Consider the following 19,219-nt stretch of genomic DNA (forward strand, 5'->3'; position numbering starts at 1 on the left):
TTGTAGAATTAATATGCCAATAAGATCAACCTACTGAAGACAACCTACATTCTAGCCAAGAACAGATTTCAAAGTTTTCAAAAATCTCTAAATATAGTCAAATGTTACATACTGGAAAAGAGAACCCAATTTGTGATAATATTATTATCATTTATTGTAGACCACATCTCTATTTCACCCAGACTTCTAATGCATTATAAGAACATACAACTATAGTGAATCTCTAATATATCTTATTTTTGTTGGATATGACAACAACAGATTATGATATATACTAAGTCTTTAAAATTTGCTGAGGCATGTGGGTTTATGCTTAGGCCTATGCGTAGCACACTTTATTATAAATCACTGTTTGTTTTTGTGCAATTGAACCTTGAGATCTTGCCAGCTTGTAACATATCACAGCAATATCACATACCTGAAGGATGTCCTGTTGGTCCTTGACTATAGCTTCTTCAAGGGCTGGTGGTTCCTGAGCTCGGATCTGCTCATGGAGGTCCCTTATAGTCTGTTGAGTGCCATTCAGTTCCTCCCAGAATGAAGTAGCTGCATGGAGGGTCTCTCGCAATTCACCAGAACGCTCATTGGCATTGTGCACTATAGAGTCCCACTTGTTGCCAAGTTGGTCTAGCTTATCACGTAATTCTCGCACATACGGGTCACCTGGGCTGGTCTGGTTGATCATATCATTGCCAGCTTTACGCATGGAGTCCACAGTGTCCATCTGGCCTTCTACTTCATCTTGAAGAGCCTGTAGTTTCTTGATCTGCTTCTTTAGTACCTCTGGGTCAGATGAGATTGGGTCTGGACGACTCAACTTCTCTGCAGTGATGTTCAGATTTTCAAGTATGGAATCCAGATCTTCAATAAACTGTTGACAGAGAACATATGGAGTTTATTTTTGATTACTTAATTGAAAAATGACAAAGAGAAATAGAAAAAAGTATATATATATTGTGTGATTGTGAAACGTAACTAAATCAAACATAAACTGCAATGAGCTGAAAGGATCAGCAAAGTTCTCAATGAAAACTCCGATAAGCAAATCAAGTGGCTCACTGCTTCACAGAGGTAAAAACAAACTGAGGGAACTTCTTTTATCTCTACTCACTGTGCATTTCATATTACTTACTGAGCTAGTTCTCTGCAGACGATCAAACAGTTTGTCTCCTGTCTTTTGACCTCATCCTTGACATTATCATAGCGCTTGTTGTCATCTGCAAGTTTGCCTTCAACTGAGCGTGCTCCAGATCCAGGACTGAGTTTGGCAAGTTCGGGTCCAATCTTGTTAAGCTTGTCAACGTGAGCTTGCTTTTCAGCTACGCTTTGCTTCATGAACTGTTATGGAAAAAGACAAAAATAAATTAAATAGCATTGTATGATAAATCAAACAGTTTTAAAACTCCAAAGACAATTATATCTTGTGCAGGGTGACATAAGAGATACAAAGTATAGGAATGCTGGAAACAGGTGAGGTATTATTCAATGTATACAATGTAGATGTTGAAGATTTGCTACTATATTTAGGTTCCAACACTTCAAAATCTCATATTTTCATGTGAAAATGGATGAAAAATATTATTTTGGAGACGGGAGCTTATATGCTAGTTATCAATATAACTATGGTCATATTCTTGTATTGTATTGGTGGTATGTTAAACTGTGTCACACAAGCTGGGGATATTTGAATACATCTATAAAGCAAACCATGCTTTGAATAACAACATACCCTGTTCTTGTCAACTGCTTTCTTGATCTCATCAGCATTGAGTCCTGGCTCTTTGGTTGCTTTCAGTTCATCCTCTGCATCATTAAGCCATCTTGACAACTCATCATGTGATTCATTAAATTGCAGTGTCAATGGCAGAGCTTCCTCCAAGGTTTCCACACGCTCAGAACTAGCTCTAGAGAGCTTGTCATGTTTGTCCTTCAACTGACCTAATCGTTGGTCAAGTCTGGATCGTTGGCGTGGATCAGCTATCTGCTCCAAGACCTTCTCAGCAGCGCCGATGGTGTCTTGCATGCGACCCATCTTGGAGTTAATGTCTCTGTCAATTTGCTGAAAATTATATGAGAACATGAACATTTGTCAGAATTTCTAGAGCAAATATCAACATTTCTGAATAGTCTTCTGTCAAAATGGAACAAGTCAATATTATTGAGACATATTTTTACTTCTACACATCAATGTTTGATACTCTCTGGAAGCAAAGGTGCAGATATCACAGCCAAAATGAAATCACCAATCACCATCTTTCAAGTAAAAACTAAAACTTTCAATAAGAATAATAGCTCTGATCACTTGTTATACACATACTTTCTGATTGGAGTTACACTATTATTTGCTCTGGTCATCTCTTGTGAAATTTGAATTTTAAATTATGTGACAAGTTTCTATTTCTAATCATTAAGTTTACCTTGGCTTTCTTGAGTTGGTCCCTCACACCATTTGGATCCACACTGATAGTCTCTCGGTTGCTTGCATCAAGTTGATTCTCAGCATCATTAAGAGAGGCTAGCAACTCATCAACACTTTGTTCAACCTGTTAAAATATATGTGAACACATCGTTACCATATGGAGTCTGCTAAATTTCTACATGTTACATTTTATGGCAAAGATCCTGCTAAATTTTTATTTTGGTAATGGATTTTCAATGGTAATGAACAAAATTAACATGACATTTATTATAATGTGTCTCAATATTTGTGGATTTGCCCCTCTGATATTAAAACAATGTAGAAAAGAAAACTATACGGCAACGAGTTTACCAATGAAAACATTGTGTATCAATGAAGGTCAAATGTTTCATATTTTGCAACCAGACATAAGGACTTCCTTAATCACTTTGGTCAAGAAGATTGGAGCCAACTTAGGTATAGTTTGGTCACAATATGTACAAGGAAATATACCAGATACCAGAAATAGTTTTGGAAGCAAAATCAAGGAGAACAACTTACCTTTTGTGCACCTTCCAACATAGCACTCAGTCTGTACTCAATATCTTTGACCTGCGACGATAATTCCCCATAACGCTCATTGGCATCAGAGAGCTGCTGACGAATGTCTGCTGCACCCTGGCCTGGGCTCAGTTCTATCAGCTTGGTACCTTTCTCATTGAGTTCACCTAGCATTGGTCGGTGCTGGTCAATCTCTCGTTGTAATTTCTGTAAAAAAATACATTTTATTTTTGCTTTAGTCTGGCTCAAAACTTAATAAATTTGACACATGCAATGTCAATCACCTCAGCTTTAATTAATACTCATCAAGCAATCAAAACTTCTTTACAAAATATGAATAGTGGATGGCATCCCTATCCCCTGGATCAAAGTTGCCTTACAAGTTACAACAGTTTTTGTAACAAATGCCAACAACAAAATATCTTGGAATGGGAGAAGGAAATAGGAGTTTTAGTATTTAAGGGGAGTTATAGTAAGCTTGGAATTAGATAATTATACAGGAATGTATCACTGGATGCAGTGACATAGCGTGAGTCTTCTGGATCAGGGAGGGCACTGGGATTGATTAAAAGGGGCACAGGATGTTTTTTAGTCAAATTGTGACTATGATTGATGGGGGAAAGTGCCCTGTACCCCTATGATAATGTGCCACTGACTTCAGGTTTTCATACAGAGACCTAAGTATACGTAATATAGTATTCAAGGATTACAAAATTATTGAACATATTTATTACACTGTAGAAGAAATATATTTACTTCTTGGATGGCTTTTTGTCTGTCAGTACTAGCAGTAGGATCAAAATTCCTGAGTTCTTTCTCGGCTTGGCCTAGCCAGTTGCTGAATTCTCTCTGCAGACGATCAAAATCTGCTGCCAGAGGAATAGCTTGCTCCAGTTGATGCAGACGATCTTCACTCTTGTGCTGGATATTATCATAGCGATTCTGGATGGAGTCTAGTTTCTGTTGCACATCGATTATTTCTTTGCCTGATATAAATGAATGAAAGACAAATATTTAATTTATAATAATTAATCTATAGTTCAATACAACTTCCTTATTTGAGTTGGAAGGTTGAAATGTAACATTTTATTCAACATAAATGCATGTAATTTATTCTCAATCTCAATTTCAATTTCAATGCGGTTTTGTCGTAACGGTGCTGCTGCAACAAACACATCTAAACCAACACTGACATATCTATTGCATGGAGAATGCAAATTACTTTTTTTTTTAATATCATTTTTGGGAAAGTATTGAAAGGGTTAATTAATATCGTTAACAGATTGGGAAGGGAACAAGCCAAGAGATGAAGCCTATTAACTACTGTATACGCCAACATTTTCGCGTACAGATATTTTCACAATTTCAAGTATCACTGACAATTTTGCAAGGTGTTAAATTCGCGGTTGGCAACTTATATAATTAAATACACAAGAAATTGTTTCATTTTACCATATTTGCGGATTAATATTTTTATGGGCACATATTAATCCGCGTAATTTGCGAAAATATAACCACCGCGAACATTTCTGCATATACAGTAGTTTATTGTTTATAAAGGTGACATCCTCCCTCACCATCTGTAAGAAAACTAGAAGTGGCTCAAAATTACATTTTTAACCCTCTCACACCATAAAGAATTTCCTTGATATTTTTGGTTTATTCCCAATCAGAAAGTGTGTTTTTTGCTCACTTTCTCTACCTGTAAATGAAGTCTGCATCTTACCTGCACATTGTTTGAGGAGTTCTTGCCCATCGTTGACAACTTTACGAATAGCTGGTTTCTTGTCTTCAATACCGTCATGCAATTGCTGGGGGAAAATAATCAATAGTCAATAATCATCAATGCATGGTCAATAGCAAATAATCATCAAACAATAATCATCAATAACGCATCAAACAGAAAATTTAAATTATTGGAACAAATTACAATGCAAGTTATACATGTGTTTTGTTGTCAAAATCAGCTGATAATGAGTAATTAATTTTTGTTCATTAGTTTTATTTTTAAAATTTTAGATAATGTAAAAGTACAGTTTTATCAATCACAGCAATTAACATATCTTTTCAGGATATCAGCATAATTAATTAATTACACTTAATTAAATATTATCAATCAACAACATAATTGGGTATATGATTTAGCATAACAGTGCAAACTTGTAAGCACAATGCGAATTTCAAACTTGGTGTGCTGGATAGTATTAAATGCACTGAAAACTACACTGCAATGAATTAGATACTCATTATGATCAATATATAGCATGACTTTCATAAACTTAGTATATGGTCATGAATTAAAGCTCTATATTATTTAATTTTTTTTTAAGCTCCACATTATTTCTGATCTATTGAGTCATATATTAAATTCCATCCTTGTGGTTTTAAACCAAAGATACTATTGTATGTTTATGAACACATACACATCATTCATATCAGGCAGAAACATGCATGAGATAGAGAATCAATCAAGTCTCTGTTTGGCATAACTTGTAAAATTATCATCTTTAATGATCAAACAAAGTATGGTTTAAAACAATCAATGCTGTAAATTATAAATTTAACAAATTATAAAACCACCCCAAAATAAAATGGCATTGTGCAAACTCATAATCCATACTTTCAAAGTTACAAACGGAACATCAAAAATATAGTTTATTTGAAGCTTAATTTCATTATTTGATTTCTTCCAGTTATTTTCCAATCTTTATCAGATGTTATACCAAACAAGAGCCATACAGGCCATAGAAGCATGCTTCTTTATTGATACTACAAAGAGAAATACATCCAAGCACAGGGTGGGATACTGTACTAGAGGGAAGATATCAAGGCCTCCGAAATGTAGATAGAATGTCACAAACATTTAAAGGTGATTTTGTGCCATTAGATTGACTTCAATATGTACATATTTTTGGTCATTAAAGTATGATGTATTCTCTTCTTTTAGACATTATGAAGTAGCTCTTAATTGTTATTAATCAGCTGCCATAGGACCACAGTAGAACCACTGTGATTTTGGAGGCTGGTAATGACAGCCTGTATGTTGGTAATGACAACCTGTCCCATGTTGACAACTCAAAAGCACCAGTCATGATAAAATATTGCAGTTGAAAACCTATTTTTAAAAATGTTTTGATGCTTATCTAACAATCCTTGCATCATCCTTAAGACTGTATAGAGAATTTGTACCAACCAAAATAATGTGATTTACACATCTACACAAACCATGGAAATATTAAAAAGTATGGGAGCTTCGAAGATTCAAAGTAAAACAACATAAAAAAAATAAACAAACAAAAAACAACGGCATAAAACAGCAATCTATACCTCAAACAAAACCATTTCCAGACCACAACATGGCTTGATAAGGCATCAGCAATTACAAGAAATTGCAACACTCAACTCAAAAATTTTGTGAGACAACAAGGAATGTTTAAGCTCTTATTGTGAGTAAATAAAATTCTGAGCACATCACCTCAAATCAAGTATGTGTGCTATCACAGCAAACAAGTCAGTGTCAGTGACTGGTGGTGAACATGAACAGTTCTTGCGGTAATTGTTAATAAATATCGCATGATGCTATAAGATTAATAATAACAGCACAGGGATTAGTACTAGAGTAGGGGCTCATGTATCTAGCTAATGAATTACTGGTTAGAAGTGGGCAACATTTGGCAATTGAATGACATTTTTTGTAGACTCAAAACACCCATCTAAAGCTGAAACTGTTGAACATTTCAAAATTAACTTTTTATGAAAGAAAATGGCAAATTAATATACTGCACACTGTTCATTCAGTAAATGTATTTGTACTTCAATTGCAGTTTGGTGCTAAAAGCACTACAGTATATAATGTTTAAGACCACACAAGTAGCATATACTGATTAGGATTGGAAACAGCATCACAAAATTGGGCTAAAAGTGAATTAACTTGCCCCTCTCTGATAAAGGTGAACGACAACTTGCATATTAGCTGGGATAGCTAAGACTGGGAAGTATATACTATGAGCATATATAAATATGTATTAGTAAGAATGCAAATTATATAGGCACAAGAAGGCATACAAACTAATAATTTGAATATCGTAATTAATAATCATGACAAATTAATCAAATCAATGATTAAATTTACCGAGTTCTCATTTTCAGTTGCGGGGTCGGTCTATCTCGGCAGATGATGGACATGAATATGAAATGAATTGAAGTTGTGTCAGTAGTTTGAAATAAATGAAATAGATCATAAATATGTCTTAGGATAAGTGATGAAACAAAACTTTGGGGTTTCATCCCCACAATATAACTTCCAAGTTCTAGGGGAGGGGTAGACTAGAAGGATGTCTAGTAAATTACTACAAAGTCTTTCTAAAATTAACAGAATTACATTATTGGGAAAACAGCTGACATAAGCTTGCTATATAAGCTTGCTAAATAAACCAAAAATTAAAACTTTGCAGTATCATTTTCTCTTGTTTGGTCACTCAGCATGAAGAAAGAAATAATAAGTATTTTTTTAGGAAAAATAACACAAAGATGGAGATTCACAAACTAAAAGGCTTGATTAAAATTCTAATTTCATTAGTAGGCGTAATGAAAGAAATGGCACAAATTTTGACGAACAAATATCACAATACATTTGGAAAGGAGAACAAATAAGCTATCATGCAAATATTGAACCGATAAGAAACAAACAAATATTTCTTCTATACATTAAATTAATATCCTCAAAAAATAAATATCTTCACATCCCAATCACCACTATGTTTTAATAAAGAAAAGATCCTGTAACCAAACAAATGCAGATACAGAAGTAGAATATCAGATGTTTGCATGAATAAAGCAATTTTTGTAGTTGTTAGGTAAAAGATGAAGTCATTTAACCACCACCACTGACACTGGAATGGGTAATTTTCATTCATGCCCACTATACCATATGATCTTGATGCTGTTTTCTGACTCGATCAGGGTCAATGGAAATGGGCTCAAGACGACTGAGGGTACGTTCTGTATCAGTCAACCACCTCATCAGCGCTTCTTCGTTTTCACCAAAAGCTTGACTGGTCGCCTTAGCATGCTTCAGCTGGGTTTGTTTCAACTCCACCCTATCGCAAATACCCTGGTAGCGGCGTTTGAAACCATCTTGACGTGATTTCACAGCTTGCTGTTGTTTGGGCACACACTTATTGTACAGCTTGTCTCCAGCCTCTAAAGCCTGAGAGACGACTTGGCTGTGCTGTCGCACATCAGCTGCAAGGGCCTAGATGATTAAAGTTAACATTGGCAAAATGCTGTCAAAATATAAAATTCAACCTTTTTCTTTGTAAACCTACCAACAGATAATGCTTACTCTCCCAATATTTGGAGGTGGTGTGATTTTCATAACATAACTTCAAACAGAGATAGCCAAGAGATTATGACCTGCTGTGTGATTAAAGTTGCCATAACAGAATATCATAAATCCTCATTCAATTGGCCGTCTAAAAATTCTTCTGTATCTATCGATTAAAACTGCACCGTCCACAATCTTTGTAAGCACCACTGGAAAAGTTGACTTCAAATACTTTGCTATTAACACATCAATATAAATGTTGACACTTATTTTCAAAGTGTTGTCATAGCAACCTCAGATTTTATTTCTTACCTGTTGCTCTTGAATCTGTTCTTGTATCTGAGCTCTCTCAGTCGCGACTGGTTCAACGGCAGTCAGTTGCTGTTCCACCTTATCCATCCATTCTGTCAGTGGTGCAATCTGACTCTGGAAATCTTTGGCATTTTCTGCAGTCTGCTCCAGCTTACGTCTGCGATCGCGGACAGCATCGACAAGGGCACCCCACCTGCGCTCCAGATCATTAAGTTGTTGCTGGATACGCATACGGTCTTGTGGTTCTGACACACGTGATAGCTGATCACCCATCTCTTTAAGGGCTTCTACACTAGGCTCACGGTCAGTGATCAGACGGTCAAGAAGTTGTTGTTCAGACAGCTGAGCCTTGACCACTTTGTAGTCGGATGATGGGTCCTTTTGATGAGAGACTAACTCTTCTGTATCACCAATCCAAGACATCAAAGAGTTGAGAGCTTCTTGGAATTTGCCACAACGAAGGAGACCCTCATTGAGCTTAGCTTCCCTGTCTGAGTTCTGTTGGGTATAAAAAAGTTGAATCTTATTAAAAATTCCATCTTCTCACTATAATACAACTCCATAATACAGAAGCCCTTATTCAATATCCAGGTTACATGTACTGAAAATGATTGAAATCACATACCAGGGACACTCTTAGTTGAATTATTACTGTTTGTTGGTAATCATTCTATAAGAATTTTCACTGTAAGTTGGCTTACTTGTATGCAGGCCTTTAATTTTTGGCCAAGAAACTGTAAGAGTTCACATTTTATATGTGCCATGCTCAAAAATAGTTAACAAATCTCTGTTTTTGTAGTGTGCAAATATATCATTCATTTTGTATGGCATCTTACAAGCAGACATAAATTTGAAAGAGACCTTAGAAAGCAGTGACTGACCTTTGCATTGAGTCTATTCCATCTCTCATTCATGTTCTCCATATCACCTTCTAGTACTGAAGTATTGACTCTAGGATCAGCACTCTGAATCAGATTCTGACCAAGACGATTAGCCTCTCTAATTCGGGGCACCAATGGATCGATGAAGTTTCTCAAGTAAGCCTGAAAGAATAAATAAGAATGGATTGATAACAAAATTACAAGACATTTGAAGTTATACACAAGTATTCCTGGTGAACTAACAATATAATACCATGGGAATTGATCTGAATTTTGACAGGAAGATTATGCCTTGATCAAATGTTCTTTTTTATAAATAATAAGCTTCCTGAGCAGTTCAGTTGTGTGCCATGTTTACAGCTCATTCATAAATACAGTCATCAAAAAGGCTTGCTCTAATTAGAATAAATTAATTTGCTAAAGGGTCACCAAAATGCTACATACCTTGAATTCTTTCTGTTGCTGTTTGACTGTGTCTACATCAGCACCAATGGGCTTCATTTTGTTACAGCTTGCCTCTGCCTTATCAAGTCCTTCGCTGACCTCCTGGAGGATACGGTCAAGATCATGAAGCTTGCCTACTGCTTTGTCAATGTCTGCGTGCCTCACATTGGCCCGGTCTCGAAGCTTGTTCCACTTCTTGTTTAGGCTGTCAATCTGTATGTATTTAACAAATAGGATGTATTGTTTGTATGTTCACATTTGTTGTAACTTTTATTTTGAAGAACTCATGTCTTATTAAGACATTAAACCCCCATATAGCTTCACACTTAAGTGGCCGAGATAGTAAGTGGTTTTTCTTTCGTTTTACCTTTCGGCTTAAAACCTTCCTGTATTATTATTTCATATTTTTTGGCAAAGAATAACAAAATTAAAAATTGACCCAAATTGTGTATTATAGCTTTAAAGATAGGTTTTATATGAGTAAAAGTTCTCAGTCATCCAATTGTTAAAATCAACAAAATTTGTGAGTAAATATAATACTGCAACTTACTAATTTTGCAGACTCACTACGTCTATCAGTATCATGTGACCAATCCAATGGGTCAGTTGTCTGATGAAGAAGTCTGGAGGTTCCAGACCGACTGTAGTAAGTCTACAAAAATAGTAAGTTCCAGTATTAGATTTATATCCAATTTTACAGATATTAAATCTTTTCTAGGTATATACTATTGCAAGAATCTCTAGGTATCATTTTAAATCCACTAAAAGGATCACTGTTCTGAATACAAATGTTGAAATGTGCTTTAATATCTCAAAAGTTTGGTAGTAAAACTAATGTATGGTCCGAATCCCCAGAGAATAAAAATTATAGTAGAGCTAGACTCCTCTTTTATTAAAGAAAGTCCATACTTTCAGCTCACAAAGGAATAATATTTATGACAGAGACTTGATATAAACATTTGCAAGACCCAAACCATAATATTCACCTGATCCCTGAAGCCTTCGTTGTCAGACAAGTAACCCTTGTCTATGATGTCACGGAACACTCTATCTGCCTTCATTAGTTCACCCTTGATGTGTTCAAGATTATCTTGATATTTCTGAAAGTAAAGAGAAAGGTTCATTAATCAATCATCCTGTTAACAACCCAGTATGTATCAATTAGACAGACTGTACTATAATAGTGCCTTTAGCCTGGTGCAGTTAGTCACATCGATGCACTGTGCCAGCTATACTATTGGTAATAAGCAGAGTATGTACCATCACATTGGATTGATACTTTTTATAAGACTAACTGGATGCATAGGTATTGCGTATATCATTTATAATAGACAATTTTATTATCGTGAAATCAGTTGATCAATACTCCTAATTAGGTATGTGTGACACTTTTTTATAAGCTGATGAGGGTTTGCATTTGGCACTTGCCAATTGTATAACAATACATACTTTTCAAAGTTGTTGGGGTTCCCTTTATACATTTTTGGACCTCCAAACATCGTCTTTTCGCGTTGCGACACATTTTTACGCTGACCCTCTAAATTTCAAATTGATGCCACGGGAAAACGAAATGGAGTCTGAAGCTCAAATTTTCAGGATTTTACTTTCTCATTAATATCTACCACCACACATAAACAGAAAAAAATTGAAGAGGTGCTGCGGTGCACATCCCTGGAGTTGACATGGAATGGCTCTTTAATGAAATCTGAAAATCTGAACCATGAAGTGCTGTTGGTCAACTTGTGAATCATAGTAACTAGTCAAACCAAGGCCAACTGGAAACTTAATAAACCAATTTATGCTTGATATCTGAAGCAATCTCTGAAGCTTACCTGTATCTCATCTGTCTGTGCATTGAGTGTGTCCAAATCCCTGCCTACAGGATCAAATTTGTCCAAGATATCCTCAGACTCATCCAGATTATCCTGAATATCATTCAACATTCCTTGGAATGAAACAACCTCCTGAGATCCTGCCTCCATCTGGCTATACCGGTCATCAACCAAGTTCTTCAGCTTCTCATATCGTCTCACCATGCCGTCGACTTCATCGTTGATCTGACCAGTGTCAGCCTGTGGTGGTGCTGCTGCCATGAGATTACCGCTGTTGTCCTTTACAGCAATGATGGAGTCTTCAAGGGTAGCTACTTCATCTGCTAGCATCTGTTATGGTCAACAAAGTTCATAATTAATTTCTATAAGTTAAACTCTACAAAATATATCATCGTCAACTTATGAGAGATACTGCAAATGTATATATTATATCTGTTTTAAGAAATGAACACCTCTCTATTTGCAAACACTTGATCATAAATCATGTTCCCCAGATTTGCAGTAGCTTGGAAACCCCAGAAAATGATAAATAGTATCTTATGATAGTTCACTTTTTGAACAATAATGAAGATTTTATTTTCATATCCAAGATCATAATTTTCTTCCTACCTTGGATTTTCTTTGATTTGTTGTTCACAACCCACTGCATTACGGAAAAGAAATTGACAAAAGTCTTACCTTTAATTTGTCCAAATTCTTGGGGTCTTTGGCATTGCCTCCCATTGCATCATGGGATGCTAGTTTCTCCTCAATGTTAGCCAGGGATACCTGAGATTGGTTGGCTTGATCTTGGAAGTCATTCAGTCTGTCTGTCAGCTGTTCTAGGGTCTCAAGTTGGTTGCCTACATCTATTGGAATAGGAAAACCAAAAATATTTAGTTTTTGGTAATTTTCTCAATCTATTGAAATAAAAAACATTTTGTGGTTAAAATTTCTCAATCAACTTGAGTTCCATTCCATTGTGAAGTATATATAACAGTGTAGTTTGGAATACTTCCCATTTTAATGTCTGTGTCAATGGCATCATTATTTGCTTGTTTAGTCTTTTAAGGGGACTGGATCTTTTGTGCGTAATTATAGAGGGCCAGGGGATTCACTCTATCATTTAAAAAATTATTTGAAGAAGTTAAAGAGCCCTAAGAATAAAAAACCGTAGTGTAATTCACGCCAGACACAATTTCTTTATATGACAAAAATTAATTTTGTAATCGATCAAAAACAAAGCGTTTTATATCAATTTTAAATTTAGCCTGAATCGGTAAATATGGTACCTCTCGCCCTTTTTTAGGTCAAGGCTGTTTTTACCATTATGCAGGGAACCATTGTTGAAGCTATTTCACATACATGTACAAAACATTCTAGAGAAAGAATGAGGCCATATATTGTTTAAATATCTTTTGTTGATTTGAATGATAATGTCATGAAGTCGTAAATTTTAAGGTCACATTCCTAAAACCAAAACAAAACATTGCGACGCTTGAATATTTCCCGACTTACGCAATTTCATCATCACATCAGTGTCTTTATTATTTGTTTGAAACCTTTCCCAAGCGTTCGTGCTCTTTATGCATAAAACGGCTAATCTATCTTTACAAAACGCGTATTTTTTTTAGTAAACAAAAGGCTAAAGATGGCATTATGAGATTTATCATTTATCATTACACTCGTCCACTCAACTGCCACCGTGAATGAGCGGTAAAGCGCTAGACAGCGTAATCAAAGGAAGTTCGAATCGCTGGTTCGAATCCCAACGAAGCCTGTGGAAACTTTTTTTTCTTCAAAATTCATGATCGCATTCGAAATGAGTCACTTGTCGGTAAATCATGTATCGTATCCTTAAATCTTATCTGCTCATTGAGGAGATCCAAAATGTTTAATTAGATTTAGTTTCTATAGTAATTTTCTCTAGAGCAGTCAGTGATATCAATGTGCAGTTCACCAAGCATAGCTTTAAAACGCGATAAAATAGTTTATCAAATCGTTGGCATACACACACATATTAAGATGCCAAATAGTTTGCACATGCAAAAAGCTAGCTTGACATGCAGATATCACTGACTGTACTAGAAAAGAGCAGTATAACATTGAAGTCATTCTTTTAAATCAAATTCTTTCAGTAAAAGATTACCTTTCTGTAATTGTTCCCATCTCTTATTTGCATCCTCAACTTGATCTGTGATATATGGATCATCTATATCTGTGGCTCGGATCAATTCGTCACCAGACTGGTTGACAGCTTGATGGTGGTCACGGTGGTTATCAATGTCATCTTGTAGTTGCTATAGAAATAGTAGACAGAACATTATTAATGTTTGACATCAAACTAAAGAAAAAGATGATGAACTTTAACACTAAGATTGTTAACATTAACTTGTCATAACCTCTTACTTGTGAATTTCTTAATTACTTTTTTTTAGTGGCTACATTTCAATTTTTAAATACGATATCTTTTTTGGGTACACACTATCCAGTCAAAATATTACAAAAATTTGCTTTATTCTACTAGTTATTAATATCCTGATATCCAAAAATATTGAATTTAGTACTGCAGTATAAGAATCAACATTAAAAAATGCATTTTTTTTAAATATCCCATGTCACAAGTCTAGACAAGCTGAAGTTAATGAAATAAATTTGAGTCAATGTTTACTTCAGGTTGAGATTTGAAATTCTATTACAGTCCAAGAGTCCACATTATAATACAGGGTGTATCAAAATGATTTTGATGTTTATTGAAAACCTGCCTCTTCCAAATACAATGTTGGATAAAATGTCCAGAATGTATAGTTTATGACTTGTTTTACAATTAATCTACATATTACAAATCTTATGTTGAATTTTGATGTGTCAGACTCATCCATTATCAATTAAAACTGATGGGTACTAATCATTTTGACACAGCTTGTACTGCACAAATGTGGACATGTCTCGTACTGTTGAGACTCTTTGGGTTTGACATACTGCACTAAAATTCCTTGACGTATCTCCCTTACCTTAAGTATCTCATGTTGTCTCTTGACGATATTAGGCTTCATTGCAACTGGCCCCAGTGATGCCAACCTATCCTCTGCACTCCTCAACCAAGGCAAGAATTGATTCAATTCATCCGTGTATTGCTTAGCTTTATTATTGCAATCTTGTAGTCTTTCCAGCCTGTCACCCGATCTTTGGTTGACACCTCCCCACTTGTCTTGTAAGGCATTGTGTTGTCTTTGGAGGGCGTCTTTTTCAGGTCCACGTGGTGCTTCGTCAGTTAGCTGTTGAAGCTTGTCTAGCATACGCTCGTAAGTGTAGACTTGTTTGACAATTTCTTTGGGAATTTCCTATGGAAAGGAGAGTGCACAACATTTTGTTAAGGGCTGGGGTATGAACGTTTGGACAGTATTTATTGTGGGACATTAGAGCACATCAGACATATCGAATTGCATTCAGAATACGAAGAATGTCATTCTGATATCAAATAATTTTGATTTTTGAAATTGCAATTTAATACACATTTTATGGCAAATCATTAAAAATTGATATTTTTGATATTTAACAGTACTTGAAGTAAACTTTATAAATCTGATGATTTATACTTAAAGTGTATGTAGGTGGGATGAAAAGCCGACGATCAATTGAAAATTTTGACCTTTCGTATTGAAGATATGGATTTTTTCCCAAAACACCAAAAAAAAATTAGGTCTTTTGGGAAAAAATCCATATCTTCAATATGAAAGGTCAAAATTTTCAATTGACCGTCGACTTTTCCTCCCTGCTACATACACTTTAAGAATATGTCATTAGATTTATATAATTTACCGAGGACTGTTATATATCAAAAGTTTGAAAAATATCAAATTTTTATAATTTGTCATAAAATTTGTATTATATTGTGATTTTCAAAAATGAAAATTATTTGATATCAGAAAGACATGCTTCAGTATTCAGAATGCAATTCGATAGGTCTGAGGTGCTCTCATGTCCCACAAAAAATACTGTCTAAACACAATAAACGCTCATTTTAGATCCCTTAACAAATTATCAAATTTCAAGCTGAGCTGCTTTAATTGTACTTCAGAAATACTAACCTTCTTTCACAACTGAATATAGTGGGGAACAGCCATGGGGAACAGCCATTTCTAGTTGTTGGGAATCCATGTCCATCTGTCAGATTCAATCCCATGTCTCATTTGTAAACAAAATGAATCTAAATGAAGCTAAATCAACCCAAACTGATTTAATAGGCCAACCATTTCTTATACTTCACTTCTTCTCTAGCAGCCATGGGCCATTCCAGTTGAAACACATACACCCCCTATGGAAGGTACACAGGGGTGTAGATTTCAAATGGAGTCACCCAATCAGGTAACTCCATTCGAAATTCACACTTTCCAGTTTGGAAGATTAAGTTCATATCTTCCATAGGGGTGTAGAGATTTCAACTGAAACAGCACAATATGTTGGCATTTGAACAAATCACCATAGCAACCTACCTCTTGCTCCACCAGTTGTCTTCTAAGGACCTCTGGTTTTGCTGAGATTGGTTTGGAAGAGTTCAGTTCTTTCTCCTTAGCATCCAGCCATTGGATCATGTTAGCATAGGAATCTTCAAAGTCTTTGGATTGTAGGAGAGCCGCTTGCAGTTTGCCTTGACGTTCATCTGGAAAAACAAGTCACAAAATGTAGTAATGTAGACTATATGAAAAATGTGAAAGTTGTTTCAAATAAAAGTCACAAAATGTTGCAATTTAGGCTTCACTGTATGTAACAAGATATCATATAATTGCTTTCAAGTTACAATTTTTACAAGTACCATCTACATCCAACCAATCTAGCATAACTTGTGTACTTATTTGAGCAGTCTGAAAGAAACTATTTAAAAAGATATTTGATCAAATTTTCAAAAAATGTTTCTTACCAAGTTTTCTGCATAGCTCTTGATATGGTGACCGTACACTGTCCAATTTGAGGGTAACTTCTGCTTTGGCAGTCATTTCAGGATTTAGGGCAGTCAGTTGTTGATGGCTTTCGGCCATGTCTTCAATTGGTACCTTCTTGCGGTCTGCTTCTCTTTGGAGTGCCTGTTGTAATAAAGTGAAAAAGTGTATCATTTGCTCTCAGAGTCAATTGATATAAATCTTACTGCTTACTCAATCAAGTGTAATTTCAGAATCTCACATGTTCTTTTGTCATTTCTTTTTGTACATGTGAAGATACAGAATCAAGTCATCACTAGGATCGTGTACATGTAAATCTGTCAAGACACAGCTCCTTTAATCCCATATGATTGTATATTCAAAGCATGATCTCTGTGTGTGCATCAGGTACATGAACTCATGTTTTGTATTATGAGGTCAATGTTTGAGCTCTCACTGTTGAATGGAGGTCATCAAATTGTGTCATTTGAAATGAGAGTATTCCAGCTCCTAGATGATGCCTAGTTCCCTACCTTTGTCTCATCCATCTGTTGCCTAACTCCATCTGGGTTACTGCTGATGGGAGCCAAAGACGAGATGCGATTACCGAAATCAATTAACCAATCAGAATTGTCCTGCAATGCATTGTGGAACTTCTCACTTTCATCCAGAATGTCATCAATCTTGTTCTGTCTGTCATCCAGTTTCTTCTTGAGGTCATCCCATAAGCCTTGGACTTCACCAAGTTGTTGTTGGACTGGAGATTGCTTGCGTCCTCGTGGGTCTTGTTTGTCCAAAAGCGCTTGTCCAGCCTCAATAAATTGTTCCATCTGAGGCTCATGGGCACGGAATTCATCTTGGAGCACCTGACAAAAAAAAAGATTTTATTAAAACTTATGAAATTGTTGCAATAGAATGGCAACAGCTTATACATCATGAAAAGTAGTTCTTGGGATGTTTTGTTCTTTTGTTCATTTGTTCTCTTTGAAGAGTAACGTTGCAAGAGCACATCCAGGATGAACATGTTCATCAAATATTAAGGGATGAGCACAGATAAGTGACATAAAGAGGGGGAAAGGACACAATTATAAATATTCTGATTCAGGGCTGGATAAGTAAATGGAATCAACATGAACTTGAATTTAGAAACAGCAAATAGCAGCCAATCCCCATGTCTTCAATTTGATTTTCATTATCAATCATAATTGAATTGTCGCATTCAAATTAGAATTATTTGCAACACATAAATTGTCTAAAGTTAATAAAGTTAACGTGGAATGGGTTAATGTATAATGTAGATGTTAAGCTGCCGAAGAGTCAATCATTCATGTCATGTTTGTTTAGTCTTAAGCACTCAAGTTAAGACTAATTCACACTACATAATATCAATTGATTTGTCACACTCACTAGGATCCACAGCATGCTCATCTATCACGGCACAGTTCTTTAACCCCAATACATTTACACATCCATTGAATGACCTTTGAAAATTTGAGTACAAAAACTCATACTCTGCAACATGAGGTCAAATTTTGCACTATGATTGTTTAATTGAGGTTATTGAACTATGCCATTGAGATGAGGCCATTGTGGTCCATAGTGACTCCAAGCCCAGCAAGGTAGAGTGGATTCACGTTTAACCTTTACCCACAACAGTGTCAAGTTCAACATTACAAAGATCACATGGATCAGTTTCTTTTACTCTGTCCAAATTAATTCAATAGACATTGGGTGCATCTCAAACTTTGACCTGACCAAAGTACTATGTTTGTGTTTATGAATACAGTTCCTGTCCCTATTGGTTTTAATCAGATTTACATAAATTGTGACTGATAAATTAGGAAGGTCTTCTCACTGGAAGTGTGCCACAAAAAATAGGGCAATTTGGAACTAATACTTGGAAGATAAAGTGGGCTTTCTAATGAAGTATAAATTCTGTCTGTTGATTTACATTTTTCAAAATTCATAGTAACATTGTGTAAAGTAAAACATGCATCTTAAGTTCAAGCACTCATATATTGCAATGTCAATAAGTTTCATTGTTATGTTGTTCTTCATGAGTCATAATGTGAACCGTTTCTAATTAGGAACCACTTTCATAATAAAATACAAGACCTGCTGAACCACAAGTAACATAATGTTATTCTTGGACACCTTTTCGTTTCTTCTTTTCAAGAAATTGAGAAAAACCTCCACAATTAAAATTAGCTTAACGACTGCAGTAAACTGAGCAGTAATATATTTTTAAAATAAATATTTACAACCAGCACATTTTCATTATATTACTTTCAATAATGGCGTGCGTCTAATGAGATGCATCAATGCTTTGAATATGAAACTGCATGGTGGAAAGGCATTTAAAGTACAATTATTCCAAATTAATTCTGCTTTGACAGGCAAGGTTATTGACCTGTGTAAATTAACCATTTGGTGATAACCAACTATCTAAGAATAGAAATGGAAATGATAACCAAAGTGAAATTACACAAGCATCAACATGACATCTTTGTACATGTAGCTGTGTAAAGTCTGTAGTTGAAAGTTGAATACATATGTACTTTGTCTCA

General features: G+C 35.4%; 1 protein-coding gene across 1 annotated transcript in view; it reads right to left on the reverse strand.

Moving 5' to 3' along the window:
- The window catches only part of LOC140166139 (uncharacterized), a 223,096-nt gene that overhangs the window by 32,467 nt on the left and 171,410 nt on the right, over positions 1-19,219 (reverse strand). The window contains 20 exon segments of the mRNA XM_072189524.1: positions 419-871; positions 1,133-1,179; positions 1,182-1,338; positions 1,730-2,059; positions 2,418-2,543; positions 2,960-3,166; positions 3,716-3,945; positions 4,686-4,770; positions 7,887-8,213; positions 8,598-9,095; positions 9,479-9,640; positions 9,923-10,135; positions 10,909-11,022; positions 11,755-12,084; positions 12,433-12,602; positions 13,883-14,033; positions 14,748-15,077; positions 16,230-16,396; positions 16,655-16,817; positions 17,186-17,518. Of these exon segments, the coding sequence (XP_072045625.1) occupies positions 419-871; positions 1,133-1,179; positions 1,182-1,338; positions 1,730-2,059; positions 2,418-2,543; positions 2,960-3,166; positions 3,716-3,945; positions 4,686-4,770; positions 7,887-8,213; positions 8,598-9,095; positions 9,479-9,640; positions 9,923-10,135; positions 10,909-11,022; positions 11,755-12,084; positions 12,433-12,602; positions 13,883-14,033; positions 14,748-15,077; positions 16,230-16,396; positions 16,655-16,817; positions 17,186-17,518 (4,593 nt within the window).

Source organism: Amphiura filiformis, chromosome 12 (genome assembly GCF_039555335.1).
Source record: "Amphiura filiformis chromosome 12, Afil_fr2py, whole genome shotgun sequence".
NCBI lineage: Eukaryota > Metazoa > Echinodermata > Ophiuroidea > Amphilepidida > Amphiuridae > Amphiura > Amphiura filiformis.